The sequence below is a fragment of the Hypomesus transpacificus genome, chromosome 15, assembly GCF_021917145.1.
Source record: "Hypomesus transpacificus isolate Combined female chromosome 15, fHypTra1, whole genome shotgun sequence".
NCBI lineage: Eukaryota > Metazoa > Chordata > Actinopteri > Osmeriformes > Osmeridae > Hypomesus > Hypomesus transpacificus.
This window is the reverse complement of record NC_061074.1, coordinates 5373677-5385907: the sequence shown is the minus strand read 5'-3', so window position 1 is coordinate 5385907 and position 12231 is coordinate 5373677. Positions and strand designations below refer to the sequence as shown.

Below are 12231 nucleotides of genomic sequence, written 5' to 3'. Positions count from 1 at the left end.
AGGATTTACTTAAAACTTACCTTTTTAAATCGGGTTTTGAAATTTTGTATTTTTGACTGTGCTGTTGTGCTATGAGTGCATGAAAGGTGCATTACAAACCAAATGTTTTATTATTATTATTATTATTAAACAACCAACCAATAGACACATGTGGTATTCTATGTTCGTGTTATAGGTCAGATATGCCAGTTCAACCCAGAAAAATACACAACCCCTGTCTCCTGTGAACTCAACCCACCTTGGTGGGGGAACCAATGATGGTGGGCAGTGGGGACTTCTGCAGCCAATCAGAGGAGCGCGGGGAGGAGCCCAGGTGCTTGGTGGGGGAGGTGCCAAGGTTTGCAGGACGTCCGAACTGGGGCGAGTGGCTGGGTGGGTAATTGGAGGCGGTGGGCTGGATGGGGTCTGACAGCTGCTTGTGGAGCTTCTGCCTGCTTGGGCAGACGTCCGTTAGGGTGGGGGAGCTCTGGAGTCGAGCCCCCAGCAACTGGGAGGACGGCACTGGGGAGCCTGGGATACACAGGCAGCAACGATTAGACATTTTGGGATAGACAAACCTTTACAAACTATTGTATTGTAAACAAATCTTACAAAAATACAAATGACTACTGCCACATTATTGTTTTGTCATGAGTACAAATACAGCCAGAGTGATCAAATTGACAAGGTAAAATTAACACAAATAAACTTTAGTAGTATAAGAGGGTATTACAATTATTTTGTTTGTGTCAGTCACTTTGATATGCCAGCTACCAATGCACCACTAGATGGCACTACAGTCCACAAATGAATGTACAGTATTTTCCCCTCCTGTACACTCAGTCCACAATAGCAGCTGAGTCAGCTGAGTTCATGTTTTTATGAGCTACAGGGATTGCTACTGCTAAGATGCAGAAACATTTAAAAGCCTGGAATATTCTGTCCGTCTTTCTTTCTGGGTCATAAAGTCTGTGGGTTTTCTATCAATAGCAAAGACTAAAGTACAGTACATACCTAGACTGTAATGTTTGGCAGTGAGACATTATTACATAGCGGATTCAACCTTGATGTTGTTTATCATGGTGGTAACAATAGCAACAGGGCCCTGGATACAAACAACTGACATGCTTCTGAGATGTGCAGTGGTGTTTTGGAGGGAGGGGGTGGGGGGGCTCCAGCTGGATAACACATAATGTTAATAGGACACCAGCTAGGTAATAAAATAAATAAAAGGATCTGACTAAAGGTCTGTTGTCAACAACAGTGTAGGAAAGGTACTACTGAGACTGTAAACACCTTAGTTATGTTCCTTTTGACGTTAAATAGATTTAAAAACATATTGGTTCTGTATACATGTCAGGGTTACTGTTAGCACTGTAGTTTGGCCGTAGTTCCAATGCACAAGTAACACTGGTTACTTTTGGTTAGTTATAGGCTAAAGGGTAGGGGTAGCCTGACAGTTAGCCAAGCAATGCTACTGACAGTTAGCCTAGCATTGCTACTGACAGCTTAGCATTGCTACTGACAGTTAGCCTAGCATTGCTACTGACAGTTAGCCTAGCATTGTTACAGACTGTTAGCCTAATATTGCCACTGACTGTTAGCCTAGCATTGCCACTGTTAGCCTAGCATTGCTACTGACTGTTAGCCTAACTAACCTCCAGAGGAGCTGCGACTGCGGGACTCGTGGCCCTGAGGATGTCCACAGCAACAGTGGCCCAGCTGTTCAGGGATGGTGCCCACTGCAAAAGACACAAACACAGACCTTTGAGGGCAAGTCGACATACTCCCACAGGGCTGTGAAAGGCTTTGATAACTGTGAAGGGATTTTGGATGTGGGCATTAGTAGGGACAACGAGACATGTCTGGGCATGTTCCTACCCAGAGGAGAGGGTGAGTAAGGGCGGGAGCTGCCTGTGGAGAGACGTCGCCCCACTGTCTGGGCGTTGTCAGCCGAGCTGGGGGACCCAGAGCCCACCTTTGGGAAGCCCATGGGGCTAGTGTTGGACCGTCTCACTGTGCCAGACCTGGAGAGATCACAACATAGAAACTGGGTCAGGTTTTTAAGCAGACAAGAAAAGTCACAACATGACACAAAGGACAACACAAATGTCATGTAAACATTAAAACCACTCCTATTTTGTCTAGCAGTCATACTTAATATGAAATAACACATCAACATAGACCAGACTGACATAAAAAGCCATTAGACATCTTGACGACAGAGTAGATTCAAATGTCTCTAAGCTCAGCCTCCTGAACTCTTTCACCCTCAATCTCTAAGCTCAGCCTTCTGAACTCTTTCACCCTCAATTTTTGTTTTGATTGGCTCAAGTTTCATCTCAGAACTTTTCAACTGACATCATTCAGCTGCCAAGACAAGCTCGTCATACTGCAAGACCTCAGACACAGCCGTTAGCCTGTGAATAACAAGCATGTCTCAACATTTGCGGCACAGATTGCCAGTACGCTTCTCTTTTTTCCACAGTCTCTCTCACGCTTTCTTGAAGTCTTTGTGGTTCCCATGTGGAAGCCAGTTTTCCGTCTTTGGAGTTAGCTTACCATGCTAGGTCTTGGCACTTTCACATTCATCCATGTGAATTGGTGCAGAGTGCTCTCTAAGAGCTAACTCGCTGCCTGAGTCCTACCTGGGTCAAACGGATACAGGGTGTCTGCAACAAAGACTTGTAATCCTCCGTGGAAGTCTCAGACAGACAGAAAGGGACAGGTGCCCAGTAGAGTGGGACAGCAGCAGGTGGGGCCGGCTGGCTGGGAGTCAGTAGCCGATCCCCAAGCTTTGGGGCCTTGGGGGAATGGGGGTGGGGGTACTGTGGAGTTACTCCAGGAACGATGTGCTGATGCTAATCCCCAAAGCTAAGACTGGCCACAGGAGTGATCAGCACAGCGACAAAAAACGAACGATAAACACACAACATGCTCCCTGTGTGGCACTATTTATCTTGTGTTGAGTCAAGGGAGCTTATCCTCCGATGAGAGGATACACAAGACCCTTTCTTTCTCTTCCCTCCCCACTTATTTTGTCTTATAAACATTCCCCCACCTCGCAGAAAACAGACATTTGGTATCACACCAAAAGCCAGTAAATTAAAAACTTGTGAATTGCTTTGAGGCTGTTGCAATAACCAACAACGATTACCAAAACGTTCCAACCCGGTGAGTCAACAAAGACAACAGTGAGAGGACCCGCCAGGTACTAAACATGCATCATTAGCTGAATCATCCATAAAAACACAGAACAAAACATTCACAAGAAGCTTCTGAAGAACCACCCAGGGTAGGGCCTTTCTTCAATCCTTTCACCCAGCTGAAGTGTTTCTCACCTGGGGGAGCCGTAGAGTGTGGTGGTAGGGCTGCTGGAGAGGTTCTGTTTGATGCGCTGGTAGTTGCGCACCTGGGTGGGCACGGGGATGGGGGTGGTCTCAGCCCGCGGAGACACCATGGGGGTCTGTCCAGTGGCGGACTGTGGCTGCGGCTGCCTGGGGGGTAGTAAGGGACAGAGGAGGGCTGTTAGAAAGTGGTGTTGCTGGAGCTGCCAAAGTTGTACCATATCTTCAGGTCTGTCAACAACCTCCATAATAATTCCCACCGTTTAGTCTTTGTATGTTGTTGTTATAGTGCAAAAGTAGAGGCACTAGCTTCATCTGTGTCCCTAAGAGTTCTTTGTTTCCGTTACTGAGCCAACATTTTCTACTGAAGCCGACTGAGTAACTATAAAGTTCAGCTCTGCAGGAAAAGGGGCTGTCACAGAGCAAAAGGGGCCAGGCTTCTATGTCAACACAATGGGCACCAGCAAATCAACTGTGAGCAGGGGAGGGGCTAGGGGCAGGCCTACATGAAATGTGCTCTGTGAGCTCAGCCAATCGAAAGCTCTACATTGGCCCGTCGTTATAAAACAGACACCGGGCCCAGAGCAGAAAAAAAACTAATTTGCATTCCCTTTGTTATTCCAACGGGTACAAAATGTTCCCGGACGAGACAGCCAGTGGGTCACCCATAGGGGAGGACAGCTTACTGTAGAATGACAGGGGGGGACAGAAAAAGGGAGAAGTGTATGGTATACGGAACAAGTACAGTGGGATGGGAGCCTGTATTATGTAAAGAGGTGGTGAGCAGGGGAGGGTCTAAGAAAGGCAGGGAGGGTGACGGATACACGTGAGGCACGCGAGTGTGTGCAGATGTGCAGTGCAGGCTGAGACCCAGACAAAGGAGCACACTCTGTGTGGTTCAGGATTCTGAGAATGAAATCTTAACACAAATCATATTTTGTTTATCTCCACCTCCAAGTACTAGCAAAATCCTAGAAGTAAACCAGTGATTGTTGTATAAAAGACAGAGATTTTAAGCGGTAAACAAACTAAGAGGAGCATGCCCCCTCCACCGGGCAGAGACATCTGCTTGTGTTAAAAGCAGAAGCCAGTCTAGCAATATACAGCTTCTGAGGGGTAGAGGTGTTAAGTGAGGTGTCACACCTTTGTCATACATAACAAAAGACACACTGTAAGTCATGAGACATACTTCTTTGAAAGGAGTGAGGGAGAGTGGAGGAAGAGTGAGTGTGCAAGGCCAGCTAGCTTCACTGTTGACCTGGTTTCCTGGCTGCCTAGAGGGGGATGGCAGCACAGCAATCCTGCACATTTGAATCTCTGCCATCTCCCCTCCTCCTCTCAGTCATCTTGAGCAGCAGCTCACTCCCCACCCTCTCTCTTTCCTCTCTCCTCAGCCATCTCTGCATCATTCTCTTGTCTATAATCAGACATCTATCCTTCTATCCACAGGCTCGCCCTGATTCCCTTTCCTTCATATTCCGCGTCCTCCATCCATCTCTATCCTACATTGTATTCTCCTCTCTCTCATTCCTTCTCCTCGTCTGCTCCTTCTGGGTAATCGATGAAAGAAAGGGGCGAGGAAAGAAGTAAACAAGCCCCTGGGGTGGACATGGAACAAAACAGTCCTGTGATTCAGAGGAACAGTGGGATGGAGGTGTGGTTAAGGGGGATCCTTAAAGGGTGGAAGATGGGTTCTCTGGCACAGATATTGTTTGCCTACACCACGCATATCACCTATATCATAAACCTTTACTATACCATGACATGACGGGGGAGAGATGGGGGTGAGATGGGGGAAGCAGGTCGAAGGCACAACATGAATGAAGAGGAGAGATCAACAGAGAGAGCAGCTGCTAAAGATACATACAGTATAGAGAAAACATTTCTCACTTCTTTCTATTTTCAGTTAAGAGAAACAGTTATGGGACACTTTTCCAGGGCTAATTTCAACAGTGGACAAACAACAGCACATTGATAAATAAGAAAACATCAGTTTATAGGGGTGGACACCATTGTTTGTCTGGCTTTGGGTGAGTCAAAAACAGAGGTCAAACTATTTTCAGAGCAGGTGGGGGCACAGTGAGAGTTGAGGAAGCAGCTCAGTAGATGGGGGCAAAAAGCTTTGTTTGTTGTGTGTGTCTGTCTGTCTGAGGGGCATACAGACTCTGCTCAAGTTTCCATAATGTTAGCAGTCACGTTTACTGACTGCTACTTCCTGTTTTCAAAAGCTAAATAGGACCCACACCCGAGCGTGCACATGCACATTCTATTCTTGCCTTTAGAGGATTGTCCAGTTCTTAGCTTGATATTGCGAAATCTTCAGCCATCTAAATTTCTGATTCAGTACAGATTAAGGAGACAAATACACACAATTTTGACACTAAACAATGTGGCTCACTAAATTGGTAAACAGATTTAGCTGATATAAATAGAATCTTCTTCATAATCACATAGTGTGAAAAGAGAGAGTGAAACACCAGCCAGTTTATAAATAGGTGTGTCCATGTTGAGTAAATCAAATGCACTTACTCATGCAGGGGGCTCATTCACAGTTATGTGAACACACACATCCACACAAAAATAGCAGCAGCCACTCCAACACTGGTTCTGATTACCACCAGTTATTCTGTCTGTATTTAGCCTTGATCTACCTCAAAGCAAACCTTCCCAGTATACTGTTTACTGGTATGCAACCGTATTTCATCAGTCAGTCATCATCTGTGTCATGCTAAAAAAAACACTGACAACCACTCAAGTTCAAGTTCAAGTTTCCTAATATATCTAGAGATTCAGTACACAAGGCTGTTTTTAAAAGTGATTTCATAGAATGTTTCCATGACGTTCTTATGCGGATAAAAAATAGGACATTGAGTGCAGGCCTGTGAGGTCGGACTGCAGAGTCAACACAGGGGTGACCAGGTCTGTGACTGCATGTGTGTGGGTGTGTGTGTGTGTGTGTGGGGGGGGGGGGGGGGTCTTATCTCATGTGATTTTGATGTGAGTGCAGAGAAAAAAGGTCTCTAATGTGATACAGTGTGTGTGTGTGTGTGTTGTGAACCCCGGAACAAACAAGAGACAAGTGCACACACAAACAAACTGAAAAATAGGTGATTGACTAGGCTTAGTGTGTGTGTGTGTGTGTTTGTGAACTCACCCTCCACACATAAGGAACTCGCTGGATGGCCGGCGTCCCACTGCTCCCATTGGCTGGTCGTCTGAGGTAAAGGAGGAGAGTACTGAGCCAAACCAGATACATCAGAGGAGACACCATGACGCTACAGTAATAATCATCATCAACTATGTAATCACTGTTTAGCCACTCAAACAGGCAGACGGGTAGATTTTGTGAGTTGGTCAACTGTCAAGCAGATGCCATAGGAGAGAAAGAGAGAGTGAGAAGAAGAGACAAAATCGAAAGTGTGTGAGTGTCTATGCTTCAGCAGGTGCTTCGTATGAGTTGAAGCAGATGCAGTTTGTGTGTTGTCAGTAATGACTGTGTGAGGGTGAGCAGGTGTTCAGTATGAACATCTACTTTGTTAGTGAGTGTGTGTGCTTGTGTTTGCTTGTGTGTGTGGAGGAGGTGTGTGTGTAGGGAGTGCCTATTGGCAAGTTGCTGAAAACATAAGTGTTTGAGTGGGGTTTGCATGTGATCAGACATATGGGCTTTAGAGTACGTAGCAGTGTGTGTGTGTGTATCAGTTTATGTCTGCATATGTGACTGTGATCATGTACCCGAGTGTGTTTGCCTGTCCTGCTCCTACTTACAGTTCTCTGTAGAGAGGTGTGGTACGAGGACAAAGTCATCTGTGTCGCTGGAGGAGTTCTTGCTGCTGGTGCTGCCTCCAGACTCCTTAGACAGCTGCAGGTAGCTGGGGGGGCCCAGTGGGGGCGACGACAGGCCGTCCTCAGGCAACGTCTGCATGTCTGGGAGAGACTGGACAAGCGAAAGAGAGAGTTAGTCTGAGATGGGGTTCTTAGGTGTGTGTTTGTTTTTGTGTGTGTGTTGAGTGTGTATGTTAGAGTGCAGATTAGAGTTGGATTTGTGTGGATAGTGTGCACATAAAGGAATGAAGGTTGTAGGGTTGTGATTGTGTGTGAAGTATGTGTGAGTAAGTGTGTGTGAGATTCAGTGTTTCTGTGTGTGCCTACAAATTTGAGGGGAGGGGAGTGAAGGAAGCGAAGAGGATTAAGTTCTGAGTGAGTGAGAGGGCTCAAGGACCTGGACAATACAATTATGGAGTCAGACTGGGCTGTGCTGGCTGTCAGACTAATGTAATTGGAGCATTATGAGGAAAAATGACATCCTGGGAAATTCAGTTTCAAAACGTTCTCACTTCAACTCAGCGAAAAATCTGTTTACATGGCAACCGCTTTTCACTGGACAGAAAAATGCATAGTTATGAACTATACAAGATGCTACATGAAAAAAAAACTGTGCTTTGAAGTATCAATTAGAAATGGTATTGCTAAATAATGAGGAATAGGAATAGTAGCCATAGCGAGGTAAGTGTTGAGGGCCACTCACTGGTGGAGAGTTGTAACGGACAGAAGGCGAGCTGCCACAGGAGCTGTCTGTCACAGCACCAGGGTGGCTGGGGACCGTCACAGCACCAGGGTGGCTGGGGACCGGAACCGGACACGCTGCCACAGGAAGAGAAGAAAACACATGTGAAGGGCAAAACCTGTGAGAATGCCACACCTTGTTCTCCTAATCACGATTTTTGTTATTGTTGTTGGAATACCATATTTCTATAGGTATTTTGTATTTCTCCTCCAACTTACATTTTTTTATGGTGGATGACGGATCTAGGAAAGGATGGCTGAAAAACGTGTCTGTGACAAAGGAGGAATACCATGTTACATACTGTAGAAGTGGACACCAATTATAATTGACCCCATAAATTCCTTCCTGCCTATGGAGGAAATGATGTCAGGGATTTACCAAAGTCCATCCGGTCCTTCTGGTTCCTCTGCAGCAGGCCTAGCAACAGGTCACCAAGGGGAGGAGATGTCTCCCTTGGGAGGCTGGGAAATAGACACAATGATTGGTCATGTTACTTTATTTAGGCTAATGCAGGCTTAATAGCATCTATGTAACAGTTGATGCTGACAGCTGTATTTTTGCCTCAAGGTCCCCGTCTTAACCGATATGCTGTGGTACTTTAACCTACATGGGCTGCAGAGTCTTGTTCTTCTCATAAAACATCCTTAGATCTTGGGGACTGTTGGCCTACAGGCAGATAACACATGTATTCAACACACATCTGACACAAACCCATGCAACAACATGGCCACCGTTTCCCACCTGGCCAGGCCTACTGTGCCTACCTGGAAGGGGGGCTTCCCTGCCAGGCCTACTGCACCTACCTGGAAGGGGGGCTTCCCCACAAGACACTGGTAGATGACCGTCCCGATGCTCCACAGGTCTGCCTTGGCGTCGTAGTTCTGGGACATGATAACCTCTGGGGCCTGAGGAGGGGGGTGTGGGGTTAAGGAGAGGGGGGGGACGAAGGTTAGGATCGGGGAGCATCTGCAGGTTAGAAAATCCTGGAAGTACTAAAAGCAGAGCTGTCCTTGGTATCCAGAGTGTTGCCTGTACACACACAGACAAATCTACGCAAAGGCAGACATTTAAACAGCCTGGCACCCGGCGTCTTCACGTCCCACTCACCATGTACATGGGGGACCCACACAGTGTGGCAGCCATCATGTTGCTCTGGAGGTATCGTGCAAAGCCAAAGTCAGCTGCAGAGAGAGACACCAAACAACCCAGTCAGCTTGTCTTTGTATTAACAGTAACATAAACCACTATTGTGGGAGCGTTACGACTGCTGTGGTTCTCAGTGCTCGGAGAAAAGGCTATAAACAATGGAACTCTCATATATTACCCTAACCCCCCACCCACACCCACCCACACACACACGAACCACCGTAAGAGATTATTGACAATAACTCAAAATGTAACCCTTGTGCTTCCCACCAAAAGCCTTTGGTTTTATGAAACTAATGTATGAGATGGAAGTAGGTGGTCCAGAAAATATGTCAACATGTGATTTGGTCTAAAATAGAGAACGAGTCCATGCGGTGGAAAGGCGGTCACCTATTTTGATGCGGATGCCGCTGATGCTGGACTTCCTGCGGCCCACGTAGGACAGCAGAATGTTCTGGGGCTTGAGGTCGCGGTGGATGATCCCCTTGCTGTTCAGGATGCGCATGGCGGCTGCAATCTGCTGCAGGAAGACCCGCAGGGTGTCTTCTCGCAGGGTCCCCTTGGCTGGTGGGGGGGGAGAGGAGAAACAACTACATTACCCAAGATGCATTGCCATGTAGCTTTACGAGGTCTAAGATGGTTGTATATTTGCAGCAGTAAGTACAATGTGAAATTATTTCAATTCTTTCAAGTCAGGCCTAATAATACTGGTTTCTTGCAGTACATTTGATGAAGGTACGATGAGTTACCTCTAAAACTGCTTAACTAGATGTATTTCATGTGGCTAATAACTCTGTTCCTTAACATGCATCATCTTATGCCAAACGTCATTACCCAGTCATGAACACCATCTGATTAATTGTCATATCATTGTGCCGGTTGGATGCACTCAAGTCTGCCTAATGGACAGACTCCAATTAAATTGCCTTGATTTACAAATGAATGACTAATGCATTGTAATATGCTGAGAGTGAAATGACAAAAACACATTACCAAACACAACACCAAAATGCTGTGTTTGTGAAACGCCACAACTGAACCATGGGGAAAGGAGACTCATAAGAAAAGTCTGCAAAAGCCTTTTTCATGGGACCACAACTGATTAAAGGACAACTAATAGCATTCAAGTGTTTGCAACAGTGAGCTTGGCAGAAAAGTAGATGTGCTGGTGTCGTTCCTGGTCACCAATGGTAGTGAAACAAGCGGTAATCCATTAAGAGGATTGTCATTGAAGTAGAGTAGTGTAAACACATTGTGATTACAATCGATCTTGTTTGGATCCAACCAAGCTTATACACATTAATCTGGGATTTGGAGCAAAATATCTCTCTGCAACAATGGCAACTTCTAACACAGAGAAAAACTTGAACTAGAGGAATAATATTGTTGTGTGCCATCCTTACATAATGAGCTTTGACTGGGAGCATCTGTGTGTGCGTTTTCAAAGAGCTGCTCTGACATGTTGTAACATACCCCAAGGTAAAGGTGTACCTGTTCTGTATCTTTTTTTCAGTTTTCTTTAACAACAACTCAATCAGAGCACACCATCAGTGCAAAGTCCACAGTCTTTCCCAGTACACCGGGAACACAACACCAGATGCAATTGGACATTCAGTTCCTGGCTCAGACTGACCTTTGACCTTCTGCACGAGACCAGTTTACAGTACTACCATCCCCCAACCCACTTCCTTCTTTTCTTACACAAGTCATTTACAGTGACACACTTACATAAATGTTTGCTGTGTATGTTTAAGGGCAGACAACAAGCTGAATAGGTCTATGCCTTAGAGGAATCTTTGTTTGTCAAACCGAGATCCCATCCTAAAACCTACACGTTCATGGATTAATTTTCACAAAGCAGTAAATGATACACTGTAAATGTGGACACTGTGGAGATGGGAAGCTTCTTGGGAGAAGAATGACCTTTAGAACAGGAGGTGTGTCCAAATGGCATCAGTAGCACAGGGATGGTTACAGACATATCCATCCATCCAGAGAGAGAGAGAGAAGGGGCTCATTGTGTGAGGCTACTACTCCTACACATACAACATTCTCTTCCAGCATAAACGCACAACCACACACAGAGGCACACAAGGAAGCACACACACTCCTTTGCTCATTTTCTACCGCACTAGTTGTTTTGTTTTGATGAATAATACTCTCTGTGAGTGGGTGAGGGAGTGTGTGGGGAAGGGGGGGGGGGGGGGTGGCAGTGGCTGAGAGATTAGCTTGATGCTTACCTTGCAAATAGTCTGCCAGATCGCCACCGTTGCAATACTGTGGGGAGAGAGGGGAAAAGACAAACATAATCACTTCATCAGGAGGCTTTAGATGAATGAGAGTAAATTCTGGATTAGCAGCAACAAGCATTTATGTGAGAACAAAGGGCAAAAGAGCGAGAGACAGAATTTTTTTATAAGATGATAATGATGGATCTCGCATCCACCTTCAATCCTTGTTGATTCCTTGTCATAAATATTGGTAATAAATAGTGGGTTCAATTTGACCTGAGAGGGGCTCTGCTACCACAGTAACGGGGTCTGAGAGGAGCTCATGCCATTTTCACTATCAGCGGAATCAATTAGCAATAGCATTAGCTTCGCCCTAAACATAACCTGGGTACAGGAAGTGTCGTGACATTACAAAAAAAATGCTCTGTCTGCAGTTGGAACCTAGATTTGCAGCACAGTCATATGAACACAGGGTTGGTACGGCTTTTGGCTTTAGTCTATACAGTGTTAGTCTTCTGAGGTACTAGGGTTTCCTGAGAAGCGAGCAAGTCGTCAGGTCAGTGTGCTCCTCATGTACTGGTAGCTCACCAAACCAGAAGCATCAACTTCCATAAAATACATTTTAAGATGTTTAAATACATAGTCTGTTTAATTTAAATTAGACAAAAAATCTTGCCACCAGGATCTGGGTCAGTGTGGCCTAAAAAAGAATGCTGAATTTCAATGTGTTTTCTAGTATGACAAAATGCGCTTGTCAGCATCAGACAAGCCCTTCTACACAAGAGGCTCACTTTAGACCACCTCTAACCTTCAGGTAAGACAAGCCTTTTCCTACTAAGCAAAACTTGAGGGGCCACCTTCAAGATTAGCATGCTAGCATTGATGCTATCAAAGCCCATGAGCATGGTAGGATTAACCCTATGATGGCTGGCAAGTTCAATGGTTGTAGAAGATTTCTACAAAA

The 12231-nt window shown here is 45.6% G+C and overlaps 1 protein-coding gene across 3 annotated transcripts in view; it reads right to left on the bottom strand.

The window, feature by feature from the left end:
* The window catches only part of ulk2 (unc-51 like autophagy activating kinase 2), a 32556-nt gene that overhangs the window by 6737 nt on the left and 13588 nt on the right, over positions 1-12231 (bottom strand). For all 3 annotated transcript variants that reach the window (XM_047035269.1, XM_047035271.1, XM_047035270.1), the window contains 14 exons: positions 11277-11313; positions 9427-9600; positions 8998-9071; positions 8694-8795; positions 8498-8556; positions 8269-8351; positions 8109-8159; positions 7852-7967; positions 7092-7260; positions 6481-6541; positions 3321-3476; positions 1861-2006; positions 1638-1721; positions 239-510 (listed from right to left, as the gene is read on the bottom strand). In XM_047035269.1, coding sequence (XP_046891225.1) covers positions 239-510; positions 1638-1721; positions 1861-2006; positions 3321-3476; positions 6481-6541; positions 7092-7260; positions 7852-7967; positions 8109-8159; positions 8269-8351; positions 8498-8556; positions 8694-8795; positions 8998-9071; positions 9427-9600; positions 11277-11313 — 1584 coding nt within the window. The remainder of the gene's footprint in view (positions 1-238; positions 511-1637; positions 1722-1860; positions 2007-3320; positions 3477-6480; positions 6542-7091; positions 7261-7851; positions 7968-8108; positions 8160-8268; positions 8352-8497; positions 8557-8693; positions 8796-8997; positions 9072-9426; positions 9601-11276; positions 11314-12231) is intronic.